General features: G+C 43.6%; 1 protein-coding gene across 1 annotated transcript in view; it reads right to left on the bottom strand.

Moving 5' to 3' along the window:
- Positions 1–2,771: 2,771 nt before the first annotated feature.
- The window catches only part of TMEM231 (transmembrane protein 231), a 356,655-nt gene continuing 341,434 nt past the window's right edge, over positions 2,772–17,992 (bottom strand). Inside the window, exon 7 of the mRNA XM_069217561.1 lies at positions 2,772–3,071. Within this exon, the coding sequence (XP_069073662.1) occupies positions 2,890–3,071 (182 nt within the window). The 3' untranslated portion in view covers positions 2,772–2,889. The remainder of the gene's footprint in view (positions 3,072–17,992) is intronic.

Raw genomic sequence — 17,992 nt, 5'->3', positions numbered from 1 at the left:
ACTTTGTCAGGATCAGCGTCAACATCAAAATGTTAAATTTTATCTAGAACAATCATTTTTGTGTGTAAAAATCTGAACGCAATAAGAAAATACAGTGATTTTACAACAGAGGCATTTTGTAAAATATTGTCTTTTTGCAAACAAAAGTACATCTAGAGCAAAACTAGAAACTATTTGCATACGGTCTAATGTATGTTTCTCTGTTACTTGCAGCCTAATCCAAAATGTATGAAGATTCATAAATAATCATGCAAGTGAAACCACTGATGAAGTTGTCAATCACCAATTAAGATCTCCTCGGTATTTTCTGAGAAGAGTAGAACGTTCACTCAACCAGGTCTTGGGAAGCCAACTGCATTAATTTAATGATTTATAAAACTAGTGGGCCCTCCATGCAGGTTGTTCTAAGCCAAAGGTGCACAATATATGACCACGGTTCCTACAATTTTATACATTAAGAATTCTTAGCCGTGTTGCAGCTTTACAATAACTGAGGTGCTGTGTTGCTCTGCAAGTCAGAGATGAGACTCCACACTAGATAGTGCCAAAAATAAAGTAGAAGGCTTTACAGTAGTAATCATTAATACCCGATGGACTAGGACAAAAAACGCAAATGGTACTTGATGTATAAGCCATTTTCCAACTGCAAGGTCTGTGATTCGCAAAACCGGAGTTTTTTCTATGTACCCAACTCATTTTGTAAGCAAGAAAAGCCTTTCTGACTTCCAAAACTCTGAATCGAAAGTTAGAGGGGACACAAAGAGGATGTCCCCTCGAAATTGAGTCTCACAATGGTATTTATCTCTGGTTTACGACCGCCATTGACTAGTTACCAACACTTCAGAAGAGTTTGTAGTTGATTCTCAAATTGAAAGGAGTCGTGTCAGGCAGCACTGGAGAGAGGAGGCAGTGACTAGATGACCACTGCCCGCTCCTCCTGACGTATTACCGAACAGGAATGCAGCACCGGTCCCCTTTGAGAAACAAAGGCTGTTTTAAAGAAAAAAGGTTTCCCCTTTGGGAATGCAAAGACAAGGATGATGGTTGTGCTGTTACTTACAGGCCACTTTCCCTGTGTTTGTCCCCACCTGTAGTAAGTAGGTTGCTAACAGTATCTGCCTAATTAATATTAATTGGGCAGATCATTCTGTGAACTCCTACAACTGCAGAATTTGCAAAAAGTTATTGCTGATTCTGCAACTGCATTTTGTGACTCGTCTCTCAGTACATCGCCCCCCTTCCCAGACTTGTGTCTTCACCCTTATCAAGATAACAAATATATTATTAGACAATTAATTAGGTGAAAAACGTCCTCTAAGAACTGGCGGTGTAGCTAAATGAATCTAGTTTGCACACTGGATTAAACGCAGAATGCTTTCACTGAAAATAAATACATTCTTGTTTTCAACAGTAGTTCAAAGAGATATTTTTCTATTAAACATCTTGATTCAAGCAACTGGACTGCGCACTGTTCTGCAAACTAGCTGGTAACAGTATTACAGATGTAATGGTAAAGTTAAGAGGTAACACACGGAAATACATCTTTTACATCCAAAATGTCCAATCGACTGCACTGACTTTGGAGATGGGACTCTAATGCCTTCTCTGGGCTGAATACAAGAACTAAAGGGAGCCACATTTTATGAATGCACAATGACTTGTACAGATGGACAGATATGCTTACTCATTGGTATTAGATGGGCATGAATAGTAATAGCAGCTGTATGTAAAATATTCAGAAATAAATCGACTTTCTGAAACATCGAGGTCTTATTGCTGTGAAATTAATTGTTTTTTTGATTTCCCCCTTCACACGATAACATTGACTTCCTGAAACATCAATATTTCCTTTATTTTTGTATTTTTCATTTCTTTTCATTTTCTTATTTAAAAGTGGGTGGTTCGAGGCCTCCACTCTACCACCTCTTCTGCTTAGCACTGTGGCGCTGATATTAACGCCCCCACGGTGCACGGTGATTTTCGTGTGTGGAAAACTTCCTCGCACATCTGCCACTTTTTTCCAGGCAGTTCTGATATTTTGTTTTCTGCTGATTTTGCGTTATACACCACCAAATTATAAACACATAGTTCAATATTACTGGAACAGTTTTATTTTTCCTTATTTTGAATTTTGAATATTCAGTAAAGAACAGAGAAATGTGGGTACAATAGTCCTAATGGAATATATAATTGCTTAATTGTTCAAGCACTCTTGAAGATGCCTGCAAATAAATAATTTGAGTGATATGTATACATGTAGCATTATAGAACAAAAACAATCTCCCTTGGCTGTCAATTGATGGTGATCTTATGCTTGGGCTGGTTTTACAGCCAACAACACTAAGCACGGTAGGATTTGTAGGCCCACGCATTCAATGGGAAAAGATAAACTCAAAGTCCCAGCTTGCTGAGGGCTGCTGGCTGAAAATCAAACACTGGCTTCTGGTCATCCTCACGGCTTGAAGCCAACTGACAGCAATGGCCTCCTCAGAAATGGTCTTGCTCAGAACATACTTTGACTTGTTTTGCATATGCGATGCATTACGAGGGTACTTCAGAACTGTATTTTCACGAGGAGAACGTACGGACTTCAGAAATAACACTTCAGCTGCATTTTCTCTTAATTTGTTTCTTTCCGTCTGCTGTCCTCGTGCACGTTATTTTCCTGTCTGTGGGAATAGTCGATGCGTGCAGTGAAGTGTGTTCCATTCACTCGACCATTTGGCTGAGTGGCCCCTGCAATTTCAGAATGAAGAATTATTAAAACCCTCTTTGGAGGCACGCACGGGCTGTCGAGAGAGTGCAAGTGTCCCATGAACACCGGAGGCAAGGCCGCCTTCAAGGCAATGAGCCTGCCCTCGGTAATTCGGGCATGCTGCAGACGGCCTCTCAGCTCTGGTGCAGTTTGTACGAAGATGCAGGCGGGCCTGGCGGAACTGGCACTGTTGGCAGCACCTGATTTTGGAAAACAAAGTTTTTGACTCGTTCAAAAACCCAGAGGAAGATCAGAAGGACGCTGACGTACTGGATCCAGGCGAACTTGATCATCTCCCAGAATCCGGGCTGGTACGTGGCAATGCTAAGGAACTTTGAACTTAAAGTACTTGCATGGAGCAAAAGAGTTCGTTACAAACAGGAAATACCGACAGGCTTACATTCTGTGACAAACAATACACCAGAGAGCCCCTAGAGCGAGCGCAGTAGATGCAGGCAGGCGCTTAACCCACAGAAAGAGGATGTGAGAAACAGAGAACATCCATGCAAGGAAATGAAAGATATTTCTAAGCAGCATGCGAGGACACAATAGCCCTGGGCAGGGAAGCGCCTTACCATCTGAGCAGACGAGTCACGCCTCTTGGAACAGGTGCATTCACCACGTGACTTGCCATGTGGCGGCAGTCAGGCCTTCCTCTTGACACACAAGTCCCTCTGCAGTCTCCTGAAAGGACTTTCATTTTCGCCCAAAGGAATCATTTTGAGTATCGCACACATCCAGATGAAGGAGGTGAAGGAATTAGTGCACCAGTTCATGACCACTGAAAGCAACCTATTACATAACTGTGTGGTTAGTTTTAGATTGCGCCATTACCAGGTCAAATTAACACAAAATAGGTTCAGTGTGTTCAGCCGGTCATTGACGAGATAGAAGAAAGTGCAAGAAAACCAGCAGGCGCCTCATTCAAGAATGAAAGTGAGAGTCCTAAAAAATCCCAGTGCAAGCAGCCAGCATCATGGGCGACGGTTTGTAAGGGAGAGAGGAAAGATGCTGGGTTGGGCCTTACAGGGTGGGCAGTGGACACAAGCATTGCCAAACCCAATAGATCTTGCCTTTGGGACCTACTGGTTCTGCCAACAGTTTTAGCAACAGGTTACTGTATATACGGAGCATATTATATGCAAGTAAAGACTAAGGGGGTTATTACAACTTTGGAGGAGGTGTTAATCCGTCCCAAAAGTGACGGTAAAGTGACGGATATACCACCAGCCGTATTACGAGTCCATTATATCTTATGGAACTCGTAATACAGCTGGTGGTATATCCGTCACTTTTGGGACGGATTAACACCTCCTCCAAAGTTGTAATAACCCCCTAAATATGTTAACATTTGTAGACTCTGCTTTAGTGCAATTTTGCATTGCAATTTTCTTCACTAAGTACTGGCAAAGCTAAGAGATCTTGGCTCTAAAAAACACTGATCTATTGGGTTTTCTAAAGCTTGTACGGTATAAGTCGCATTTATGTGTTCGGGTGAGTTGTGGTTGTAGAAGAATGTTCATTATGGGGCATAATTGAGAGCTCTGGAGCAGAGACTGAAGACAGTGTGGGTCAGTGGGCTACAACAGTAATCAGATTGCATGCTCATCCATTTCTTGGACTCTCTCTAGTGCGCACACATAGTGATGGTCACCCATGTACCATTCGTAAGTACCAATTCTAATAATTTACAACAAAATCATTGTTGTTACTAATTCATATCAAACTGCTAACAAGAACTCACAAAGCTAATAGGTCTGGCTTGTTTTGCATGTTTGCTGTGTATCTGGATTTAACAGCAAAACACTCAATTAGAAACCTAAAATGATGGTCAGGCAGCATGCAGTGTAAAGCATGGGATTGTAGTTCACATGTTTAAGCCACATCTTTAAGCACATTAAGTCACGTCTCAATTAAATAGCCCTCCCCCTTTTTCATTTCACGAAAAGCACTGTGGTCTCCAATAGGCTTTTGCCTAGAGACAGCGAGACCTTAAAATTATGATGTAAAACTGTGAAGTCCTTGGAGTCAAATCTAAAACTTGTAGAGCAGAAAGGAGCAACCACATTGCTACTCTACAGCACTTGACTTCATCTACAGAGTCTCTAGAAAAACAGGAACATAGCTGGTGTTGTCTATCAAAGGAGGGAGAACCTGCACCCCAGTGAAAGATACCAGAGGGGCCCGACCTCCTCCACTTTGACACCCAGGCAATGACTAGGTCCCAATGCTCTTAGTGCCACTGTACCTCTAGAAGTGGATCAGTAGTATTTGTTACCCAGTGAAGGGGATTCAAATGTCATGCAGATCATTCGCTCTATGGCGGAGCTTATACAAATATCGAAGGCCACTGGAATTATGTGGGAGAGGAGGGCCAAATTATGGAGCAGGGTTGATTAAATTATGCACCACAAAAAGGCAAATTATGTGGCATAACAAGACACATGTTGCTATGATATTACTTCATCATTTTGTCCCTTTTACATTGTTTGGGTATTGGTTGCACCTCTTTACCAGTTAAGCACCCCCAATATAGCAATAAGCAACAGAAAGGAGACCAGTTAACCTTTTCAAAGGGCCTTCTCTGCAATACGTGTCGCAGCATTTTTAGTAACTGTTATTTAAAATTACATTTATTTTGCTTACAAATACGAACCACAAAGTGGGGTGTGATCCCACATCCATGACAGGAATAATCAGCAGAGGGAGGTTAAACAATACAGCATGACCTAATGCACACAAATCGTAGGACTTCCGGCAACACACTAAGTACAAAATAAGACTGCAACAAATTGCAACATTATGGTATAGTGAGGATTTGGTTGTACTGTATGATATGGCTGTGGGGCCCTATCGTGTAGTACACTCACAAATACCGTCTTTGGTCAAGTCAGGCTCATTTACTTAACCTCAAGCTTAACCGTGGGTAGCTGCGGCTGCGAGCAGTAAGGCTTAGCAAAGGAACTATGCGTAAAGCATTCAACAGCAGCAAACAGAATAAGAAAGTCACACAACGAGAAAAACACAACACCAATTTATAAAAATACATCATATTTTTATGAATTTTTATTGTCCTTAAACATAAAAATCCAAACAGAGATTAGAATTTTTAAAGCATTAAAAAACTTTTATATCAACTGCAAACAAGCATTGTTCAACAAAAAGTTGTTGGACTTCTGAAAAGTTGAGAGTTTTTTTTTTTGGGGCAACTCCGACCCGAGCTGGCAGACTAATTCTGACAGGACAGAAGTCTAAGAGGCCTGTAAGAATACTCTGGATAGTTACCTGCCCACCAGAGTCTTTTCCAGTCCAGTTCCAGCCTTTAGGAGATGGCCACCATAGATGACAATGGAGTGGTCCTGATGCTGTGGATGCAGGAGGAAAAGATGCTCTTGATGCTGTGTGGTTGACAGGGGTAAGTTCTGGTTGATCCTTTGGTCCACGGATGAGGTGGGGCGACTTTGGCAATGGAACTTGGGGTCCCACGTAGTCTTCTTTGCGATCGTAGAAGGGCAGCTGTGGCAGACCTTCGGTTCTCACACCACAGCAGTCAGGCTGTAATGCTTTGGTGGGGGCTAGTGTCCTTCTTGAGCGATGAATCAGAGAACAAACAACGCCCACGGGTCCAGCAGACAGGGGTGCAACTTTTGGCTATCAAGAATAAGTCTCTTGAGCTGCCCGGGGCAGGTAGTGGCAAAACCTCTGCAGTGGCTACCAACTTTGCAATTTGGGCTCTTCCAGCTCTAATGTCCCTGGAGCTTTTTCATGGGGCCAACCAACTGAACTTTGGAGTCACTGCTTCGATCTGGGGCCGGGAATCAACTTTTCCCTGTGTCAGAAAGTCTTGAAAGGGTCCAAACTCTTCTAACCCAAAGTGTAGCAGGTGCAGTCATGCCTCTCTTTGCGCACTTCCAACAACTGTAAGATGGTCTTCCTTTCGTCCTCTCTTCAGATCCACAGTATACTGAAGTTTAGGGTGCCAAGGGTACCATATTTATCCCAGGAAAGTGTCCCAAAGGGACAAAGCAGTCAGTAGCCAATGGACTAGCAGGTCCCCTCCTCTTGAGTGACGAAGTTCCTGTCTGGTGTGGCATCTGGCTATCCCAGAGTGCAACATTCTTGCCCCTTCCAAGATGGCACCACCCTTCCTCAGTTGTAGGGAGCTTGATAGCCCACCACAGACGTGTGGCTTCCCAAGGGCTACAAATCCACAGGAAAACCAGTACTGGCACTGGTTTTCCCTCTCTGTCCCTGTCTCCAATCTGTCTACAGTAACAAAAGACAGCCTGCTCAGGAGTGTTATCACCATTTGCCCTTCAAAAAGCGGCATCCCCGCCTTTTGAAGTAATACCCCGAGTGTCCATCCTGAGGGAGGAGGTCACATGTCACTCGGCAGCAGCTACCTTGTTTTTTGAGCCAGGGAGTCATTCACACATCTCCCCAGGCGGTCAGAAAGCTGTCCGTGTGCCAGGGCCTTTGTGAGGCTACAGGACTAGCTGGAGCACAGAGTGGCAACTTTCTAGAAGTTGCTTAACTTTAAAAGTGACATAAGTGTTGACTTGACCATCAAGTCACATTTAATGCCATGATTACTTTTATAGTTTACAATACCCAGTTATGCAGTTCAATTGAGAAGTTAGCCAGATTGGAATGCCAGCAGATAACTCTGCATCAGCCAATGTGGCTACTAACAATCCTCAGCAAAACAACAACTTTTAGGGTTTTGCTGTGAAGACATTTATGAATCCATATGTCCTGCTTAATAATACCCAGCTCCTTGCCATAGAGCTCTAGAGGCCAGCCTTAGAGGGGACTTGCAGTGTGACACTGCCTTTCCAGTCAGCAGTAGCAAGCTGTGAGCCATGTTTTCACTTTGTCACACACTTGGTGGCACAACCACTGCTGCAGCCTTGTGTGGATGCTCTGCCTTACCCTGGGTATACCATATACTAGGATCTTATAAGTAAGTCAGTACTTGCCAACTGGGGACAGCTAATTCAACATACCTTTTGTAAAAGGGACTGAACACTGTCACTGAGGTCTGGAAAGCAGGCCTCAGTGCACCCTCTAAGTCGAAAAAACCCAGCAGCTTATAGTCCAAATGGGGGAAAAAAGGGTGTATGTGTGTGTGTGGGGGGGGGAAGTGGGGTGTTAGGAATCTGCAAAAAGTGTGTTTCCTTACAGGTATGAACATTGAGTTTGTCACAGTGTTGGCCTGGCCTCGCCATCAGTGGGGTCCAAATCATAATATTTTATCCAGTAACCTCAGACTTTGAAAAATTTGCAGAGACATCTCCTACTTTTACAGGTGTCCTCGACTGCCATAGACTCCTGTAGTATTGAGACCTCTGGCACCCCCCAGTGTTTGGCTACATCTCTGTTTGCCACAACCAAACCCAGGTTACTGAAGAAGAGTTTGGCCCGTGGGACATTCACATCAAATGACATACCAAGGAGAATGTACTTTGGCTCAAGTGAAATGTTGATTCCCAATATGTTTAGAGGGGAAGGGCATAAAGTCTTCATCTTCCAAGAGATCACCGATCTTTGAAATCTCTATTGTGCCCCAGGCCTGAAATCCACCCAACTTCCCTAATTTCTATATTATCACTCATTCCCACAAAGGCATTTCTCTGGTCACTTTGTATCCTATACATCTGGTGGCTTTCGTCAGTGCCTTCAGCGCCACCTGTGTAACCAGCAGCACCTGTCAGATTCCCTTTCCTCTGTACCTGTAGTGCAGGTGCGATAGCGTCAGTAACTGAGCCCGTTCCAACTTATATGTTTGGAGATCCTGGGGTGAAAATATCCAGTTGTTTATCATTATCAAATGCGCAGCCCAATAGCAGGGTATATCATCCCGGAGGGAAATCCCCTCATTGTAGGGATTACGCTGCAGCATCTTTAGTGCTATTCTGAAGTGCCCTTTATTCCATAATAGGGTTCTCAACTGCCCAGCTATTTTGGTGAACATCTCCGCTGGGATTTTATAATACGTGTTCTGGAGAGCGTAGAGTAGTTTGGGAAGCATGATCATTTTGAAGATGGCCGACCCCCCCAAAGGTGTCAGGAGTAGCCCACGCCAGCGCTCTCCATATTTCTGAAAATTCTGAATTACCCACCCCAGGTTTCTGGTCAAGCACAGCTCCCTATGTGGTGTCATGTAATTTCCAACGTATTTACAACTCTCCGTCTCCACACGTAGTCTCCGAGGGAGGGAGGGCAGTCAGGTCAAGTGAGCAATAGGGCTGGCACAGCACTGACTTTCCGGAATTTATTTTATACCTCAAGTAACTGCCATACATCTCAAAGGTCTCGAAGACGGCCAGGATAGTTATTGTGGGCTCAGTGATATAAATGAGAATATCATCCACATATGGCAAAACCTTTTCCTCTGCAGCGCTCGCTATCTTGAATCCTTGAATGTCTGGGTGGGCACAGACACGGCTGGCCAGGGGCTCTATGGTGATAGTGAATAATCGGAGGGACAGAGGGCATCCCTGTCGAGTTCCCCTTTCAATTCGATTAATGCTAAAAAGGATACCATTAACCCTTAACACCTGGTATAACAACGCTATCCACTTTCTGTAGTTCAAAACCGAAGTTCCTCAGTGTTTGTTGAAAGAAGACCCAGTGTATAGCATCAAATGCCTTTTCAGCATCAAACAAAAGGAACAGAGGGGGCTCTCCTTTCTATCCCAAACCTCCACCATCAAGTTGTGTAACCTTAAATTGAGCCAGACTAGTTTTTGTCTAGCAATGTGACAACACTCTTAAGGAGCCTGGTGGCCAGTATCTTGGCTTCGATGTAAAACAATGAAGTCGGCAATACGACTCACAACTGGTTTTGTGCTTACCCTCCTTATGTATCATAGTAATAGTAGCACACTGACCATCAGGCGATAATGCCCCCATATCCCTAGCCTTGTGGAATAAATTCAATAGATGCAGACCCAATAGTCAGGCATACCACTTGAAGAACTCACCCGGGATACTGTTAGGTCTCATGATCTTCCCTGGTTTTAATTTTGCAATGGCCGCCTGAACCTCAGGGAGTGCAATGTCTTCCTTCAGCTCCGTTCGCCTATCAGCAGAGACCACTCAGGTATTCACTGTGTTGAGGTAGTCCATGATGCGTTTGGCATCTGGCAGTGTGCGCGCTCTGTAGAATGACCCACAGTACCAGTCAAACTCCTCTGCTATATGCCTATCTCTTGTGTGAGTTGCCCCAGATTTGGTCAGTGGCTAACTTTTTTTCTTTGCCTCTCTCTGTGTGACAGATTGCAGTACTCCTTTTAAGGACATGTGGGTCCACCAAAGCCCCAGAGAGTTCTTCCAAGTGCTGCATCTGGCTCTATATCTCCGCAACTTCGTGCCTGTTCTTTTGTGTAATTATGTTTTGAGCTCTATCACTATGGACCGCTCTGTACGGCCCCCAGAGAACTATTGGAGAGTCCACCGACCCCTTGTTTTCAGTAAAGTGCATGGAAAAGTCAGTGATCTGGAGTATGGCTGTCACTTTCTCATATGTGGGTGCTTGTAATTGGGGGATGTGGGTGGTCGAGTGCGAGGTAAAATCTGTCCTCCCCCATAAACCCTGAACCCCTACATAACTCCCATGCAGGTTGATAAAATAAAATAAACTTTCAGGTAACAGGAACTTTTATCAGTATTACTACTCTCTCAGAACCTGAGGTAAATCCCGTGTGTGCCACAGATGTGTATGCTACCCTACCCAAGAAGTGATATTGTGTTCTCTAACAGGTGGGTTTACTGCAGAAAGACTATATCAAGATTAGCTGACATACATATTGAACTGCCAGTCCCCCCTGAGCTTTTTCCCGAGTTCCTGAACTAGCCTAGAATAGTCCAGGAATATCATGATCGTGGAGGCGGCATATTTGATGACCCCTTTCTGTCTAGCTTCCTCAAGTGTCATATCCCAGTCCTTAAAGATAAAAAAAAGCGTGCAATGACGGTGCGCAAGGGTGCACCAGGTAGGGGCCTGCCACTGGAGGGGCGGAGGCAACCCATCATTTTAGTGTAGCAATCTATCTTGCCCTGTTGAGGCAGCTTCGGGTCCTTGTCCTTTGCCATGTGTGTGAGGGTCACTCCACAGCCCCCCAATGCACTGTTAGCCTGCACCTGAGAGGGGGCGCCTATTGATTTTCCAGAGGACGGGCAGACGGAGGCCACCCAATGCTTACAGAATCTATCACAGGCACAATCACAGAGGGGTCCACCGATCTATGTCACCAATGAACGTTGTGCCAGCCCGGTTGAGCAACAATTCTGACACCAACCAAAAGTAATTCACTGTAGCAACTGGGGGGAGGAGGGAGAGACCGATGTGTTATTTCACCCACTGCCCAGCAGGCACATTCTCCAAGCAGCGGGCCAAGCAATTAGCCCCAGGGGCCAACTCCACCCGCATTGATCATGGCAGACCCAAGCAACAGTACAGGCAGCACGGCATTCCCGAGCCCTGATCCCTTACCGGCAAGGGGATAAGGGGAAGGGGGAGTGGGGGTCGGAGGGGTTGCCCCTCACCCATCCCAGAACAGCTACTGTCTCAAGTCTCTCTCCCTCTCAAGTAGCACCCCTCCTCCCTCATCTGGCATCACCTCTCTTTCTGCCAGCAGCTATGCACAGTGCTCCATCAGGAATCTCTTGCAGTCGTCACCGCCTAGGGATCGTCCAGGCTCTACCCACCACCGTCATGGATGCTGAAGTCAGCTGCCGGCTGTGGCCAGACTCAGTGAGTGACCTCTCCCTGGCTCAGGGTCCAGTCGAGCTCCTGGAGATGAGAGCCCTTCACTGTCTCAGAGGTGGGTCCACTGTCCTGGATGCTGGGACCAGCGCTGCCCATGGCCACCATCTTGGTGCTGCAGCCCGCACCCGACCTTCAACACAGGCCAGCTAGACTCACAGCCCAGATGATTCATTTTGATCCCATTAAAGTATTTGGTTCCAGTACACTTCTGAAACAACCAAAAATATGCTTCATTTGTGCGTTTGTAATACTGATATCTTCTGAAATACTTACACAATTCATTTAAATGTTGTGTGCTGGAAAAAATATATTTTCTACCCCCAGTACCCAGCAAGATTGTGACATAAATCCTCTCACTTTGAAGTCAGAGAAGGAAAAGTAAACAAGCGCCCTCAGAAGACAGAGCCTGGCATTTGACCTCAGGGGTGCAGAATTCCTATAGCCCGACGCCCAGGACATATTGTTTGGGGTCAAGGACAACAAGTTTTCATGTGTATTTTGTCCTTACAGCAAGTAGGCCCAACCCCCTGCAGCACAAAGACTTTGGCTGGCAGCTTACAGCACCACATTAAGAATCAGGGACGGCCATTGTCTGCAGTTAAGGTAATGTTTATGTCCATATGTTAATGCTGTTCAAGCTTGTATTTATGGTTCATTAATGCAAAGCCTTTATTAAAAGGTTGAGCCCTCTAAGGAAATGTAAGCTCGGACTGCACTACTGAGACCGGTTGCATTATAAAGGTGTGTACAGACGTTTGCAAAGATCAACAATATGAAGCTACGTATAATGCTCCAAGAATGCTTTCAAATCAGATGCAAAAATCTGAAGAAGTTTGAAAGCAAGTTTGATTCTTTGCTTTCAAATAAAATGTTCACCAAAAAATGCAACTAGAAAAATAAAGTTTTGCTAATCTACTGTGCAATTTCAGGTACCATTTCTTTGAAGCATCGTTTAGTAAAATGTGTTGAGTCATGCTAAAAAAATTATAATACAAAATCAGTGTCATCATTTTTAACAAGATTATGGGGAACATGAAAATAAACAAGCATTGGCAAAGCCGATAGGTCCGACACTGGTGATCAGCCTTTTGGTTTTGTCAATACATGTTGTATTTGACAAGGTTTTTGTAAAACTTTATTGTTGTGGAAGCTGCAGGGTCTGCACCATTACAACAAACATTGGCATAAACAAATATTATTGCTGATTTCAAAAATACCACGTCGCTCAGTAGTCCCTGGCACTTAGGAAAACTACTTTGTGTGCAGATATGCTCCTTGTGAAAGACACCAGCGATCGAGAGATAGAATTTTAATAAAAACAAAAGGTCCTACTTAACGTCAGACCTAAGTAGGACCCCAATTCTTAAAGAAAGTCACAAACGTGCATCCATGGTATGTGACCTGGCATTAGTGTAGATTTATGGCTTTCTTGAATTCATAAGAATTTACAGATGTAAGCCAGGAAATCATACTCCTACAAAATATTTGTGAATTGCATTTAAGCACAAGCAAATATGCATGCGTTGATTTGCTCATGCGAATATCTGTGAGTGTTTACAAGTTCACTCTCCTCCAACCACTTTTTTCCCAACTCTAGGAGAAGTTTTACTTCTGCCCTTGTCAGGAGTAAATTTCCAACCTTTCTCAGTATGGGAAAAGATCAGAGAATAGCTGGTGAAAATCCCTAACCAGTGCTAGTTAGTAGGTTTACACAGATTCAAATGGGCATTCCAGCCCTGGAATTATTGCTCACCGCTACTTCCAGCCCCAGTATGTTATCTGTGGAAAGGTGGCAAATGGAAACTGCTAGATTTCAAACTGTACTATTGTGTGAGCCCTGCAATAATTAGAGAGGCTATTGTCAGAGCTCTTATATAATGAAATTGCTGCCATAAATTGTTGCAGCACTAATTGGCACCAAAAGGACAAGTGGATATTTTTTTTACAGGACAAGTAGACTTGTGAAGCAGCCAGTCCCATGGACAAGTAGATATTTCGTTAAATTCCACAGCCATAGACCTTGATCTCTGGATGCACAGCAGAAGTGACAAAATAATAACAAGATTTACAGGCCTATTTACAGAAATAAACCACTCAGAAGGATTCTGTAGATAAGGTTTTGGCCAGAGGAGGAATGAGCTCATGTTGGACAGCCTAAAACAAATAAAACCAGCAAATGTAAAGCAAGAAATGTGAGTTACAAACCACAAAGCCAATGGCAAGCAATAGGCAAAATTAATTCCTAGGTCAACTTTCTGAATGCCCCCAAGATGTCTTTAGCAAACCAGACAGCCCTGCAGTCTGGTAGGCTGCAAGCTAAAAATTAGCTTGGAAGGACTCAAATAATGTGTTCACCTTCCAGAGAAGGGACAGACACAAGGAGAACAATGAAAGCTCACACAAGCCAATGAATAAGCAAACAAGCAAATGCGAGCAACAACAAAGCCAACCCAGAAACTTTTTTAAGCATGGGTAAAGTGCATAATTGCCCAAGGACCTCCTAACAAGGGAACCCCTGGGAAAGTGTTTTTTCCTCCTGATCTCATCTCTTATCAATTACTCGTGCTCCACCTCTCTCTCTACCCCTAGCTTTCTCACTCTGTCTCTCTATCCACTGTCATTTTATATATCTCGTGGAGCCCTGGGCAAGGCATACTACATAGTTTTGTGTGACAGGTTCTGAGATGTTAATGTATACTTTATTATCTGGCATTATGCAGGCTTAAATTAGCAGAAAATGCACAAAACGTGACTTCAAGTTATGTCTTGCTCTGGGACCCACGAATGCATAAGTTGACATTGACCCACGCAATAGTAGGTAATAGATGGACTCTTATTGCACTGTAAGCTAATAATACGTCTCACAACAGACCGACCATGTGCTGTCTGGGAGGCAAGGTCTAACAAGGAAGGGAAGAGCTAGTAGAACGAGGTGTGCTGGAAAGAACAGGAGTGGAAACTCTTCATGGAGGTGCCAGCATCTAGAGGTTGCCGAATAATATGTGGTCCATAAAGGTATAATTTGTAAAACAATTCTCCAGGAAAGACATAATGATTCCTTAATAAAGAAAATGGGCAGTTATATAAAGAAGAGATAAAAGCCCTTACTGGTTTCTAAATGGCCTGTGTAGGCCAGAGTTTAATTTGTGCTTTGATTTACCCATTCATACAACAGAGAACCTGGGACAGAATGGAAAGTATGAAATAACACACCGGAAGTCGGGGATGCCATATTTGGCCATTAACGGAGTACAGAAGTCTATAATTCAGTCTTGTTCCAGGTCTATGATGAGAACATTAACATGAGATAAATCTCCAGTGTAAAGCTGCAGAAAACTCTCCTATCTAGAGTGCCTTGGACAGACAGCATAAGCACAAGACCAAGCTTCCTTATAAGTTTTGTAGGCAGGAACTTCTAGATCAAACTCCACTAAACAACAGACCTGGAGAAAACAGCACTAGTGTTTTTCATTCTTAAACGATTATAAAGAGGAGTATAGACTTGATGGTATTTTATAATCCAAACGCTTCAAAGATTTACTTGGAGAAAGTAATGTTTACTTCAAGTTCTGGACAGAGCTTTCTTCTGGAATACAAAGTTTCTTGGAAGGTCACAGGAAGTAGGGTTATACAAACAGTTTGATAATATTGTGTCAGCCACATTTGGTTATCTGTTCAGTCAGGTTGCAGATCATACAATGAGCGAATCATGTGTTGGCAGTACAAACATAACATGGAATTATCCTTGAAAATATTGAACGACAATAAAGAATCACTTCTCGCACCAATATTGAGTACAACTGTTTAATGGCCATGCTGCGTGTAATGGTGCGGAGAACTCGTATAACTTATTACAATATGTGAAGTAGGGTACCAGCCAGCTGAATCCTTTCACCACATCTTCCGATCTATTCAATTTGTGCCAGCTTTGATGGTTAGCTTCTGACCCTTTCTTCACATGATACTACTGTACTAATACATATCCTTAAAGACTTTGGCAAAAAAGTTGTTTTAGGAGATACAACCAAGAATCAATGGTGGATTGATGTGTTTTATTTGGAAAGTTCTGTATTAAAACTTGAGTATCTCAGAGTTGTTGTTTCTGTGATCATGCAGCATGACAAATCAATACTCACCAAGCTTTACATAACCACACGTACATAGTAGTAATATTATCTAGTAAAACCATAAAAATCCTAGGCTTTTACACAGCCATGCCATTAAAGTCATACCACGACATCAACACTGTTATGTGACCAGGCGTTATGGTTTTGGACAGCTTTCGTGGCATCCTGACTGATTTCTTTAGATAAAATACATGTCCCAGTTTTCACAAAAGACCACAAAAAACATGTACAGCTTATATAAAGCAAGTTGGTTTCCCATCAGTCTCTTTCTCTCTCATTGTCTACACAGACACGAAGGTAGCCTTCTCTTGTAAATACAGCTTCTAAGATGCCTCAGCTTCTCTCCAGTGGCCTTTATTGCTACACACAGCAGGTGAGAATTGTGTCTGGACTAGGTTCAGACAGTGAGAAAAGTCTCCACCACACCTATGAAGAAGTGCTAAACAACACTCATTAGTAAGCAATTTAAGCTGTGGAGATAGTGTCTCTATGTCAAATTTACATTTAGTTTTTCCTGTTACGGCACATGTATATCAATCTTGGAACCTTAGAGTCTCATTACAGTCCCCGTCATATACTTCTGAGTGCTGTTATTTATGTCCTTCTGTGTCCCAAGGTCGAAGTCAATTTGTATTCGTAAATCTTTGAATATGCCATGTTCCATTTTCTGGTTTTGAAGCTGTAGTCACTCTTCAATGCCTTTCTGTTGTCCAAAGATCTACATCTTAATACAGACTGTCACTCGAGGACTCAACCTAACAATTCAAAAACACTGCATCTCTAGGCATCGGGGAAGCAAATTTACAACTCCACTTTCATCACCTTCATCAGGTGGAGAAGCTAAAGGCAGCAACTGAGGGCATGAGAATCAAACCTCAAGAAGTATTGCTATGTACAAAATGTTCAGATGTTGTAACCTTGCTCATTTGAGCTATTTCAGTCTCCTGCAAGTATTCCAGACCTCTGCCTTACCATCATCGTAGCCTTTACTAATGGTGCAGGTTCAGCAGCAGGTGTTGGTAATGGCATCATAAGAGTATGTAAAAAGAACAGATGATGGAGAAATGCTGAACAATGCAAACATTCACCCCCAATCACAAAGATCTGGATTTAATCCATTGTTTTTTTGCCCACCACACCACCCCAGTTTGGACCCAGCCATATGCAAATCAGTCTTGACCCTGTTCCTCATGGGAACAGTCCAGCCCGAACTGCCAAGCCAGGTCCTCCTTGGACCGGAAACGAGCATCGTGGGTCCGGTTTCATGGTATCACCCTTCATCAGCCAGGCTAGCTTGAATCCAGTGCCGCGCAGTGAGCATGGGACCCACATCTGGGCATACCCTTCCCACTAAAGGGGACAAAAGCAAAAAGAATAGCTGATGGATGAATGCTGAACAATGCAAACATTCACCCCCAGTCACAAAGATCTGGGTTTAATCCATGTTTTTTTTTTTGCCCACTGTGCCACCCCAGTTTGACATTGTTCAGCATTCCGTCCATCAGTTGTTCTTTTTGCATCATAAGAGTATGTAGGAGCTCGGGAGTTGGTGTAGGCAGCACAGAACATAGTTCTGGAGTCAGCTCCAACATTAAAACTTTTGGCGTCGGTGAGTACCAACTGATGCTACATGTGAAGCTGATGTGTGCAGATGGCACAGCTGTTAACCAAAGCGAATCCTGAGGAAGTCCGAGTGGCAAAATTATCAACATAGCCTTCTGAAAGCCAGCCTTCTCGACCGGAAAAGCGCCAGCTTGGAACAATTAATATTTCGGAAAGCCCCAAGCACTGGCATATGTGCTGAAGTCAGCCAACTGATTCAAAGAACGTATGTTTCTGTTTTTCCTCTGAATGAGAGGATAAAGATCTCTTGTGCTCTCGTCCAAAGAGGTGTGGAAAAAATGAGCCAATGTCAATGGCACCGATGCCAGCTTATGTGACCCCCATTAGCTCACAGCTGGTGAGGTTATGTGTACCCAGTATAACAGGACCACAACAGTACGGGGCACCTGGGCCTGTGTCTTTTGAAGTTTTATATAAGGTCAGATAGATTTGTTGTTGATGACCGGTCTTCGAAAACCTGCAAACCTTGAATTATAGCGTTGTGGGATGCTGATCGAATACTCTCTTCCCAGCACAAACTAGAAGGATGTAGGAACTGGCCCTTTCCATTTCTGATTTTGCCAATAACCATGTTCAAAGCTGTAGACGTGCAGATTAAACAGCGATTCATACGCTGCGGTTCAATACTGGTCCACACAAAACGCTTGGCATCAGAATGCCATCTAAATCATCCCGAATGCTAACAAATCAAAGGGCTAAGGTTGCAGAACTGTC

Source organism: Pleurodeles waltl, chromosome 12 (genome assembly GCF_031143425.1).
Source record: "Pleurodeles waltl isolate 20211129_DDA chromosome 12, aPleWal1.hap1.20221129, whole genome shotgun sequence".
NCBI lineage: Eukaryota > Metazoa > Chordata > Amphibia > Caudata > Salamandridae > Pleurodeles > Pleurodeles waltl.
This window is presented reverse-complemented; position numbering and strand designations above follow the sequence as displayed.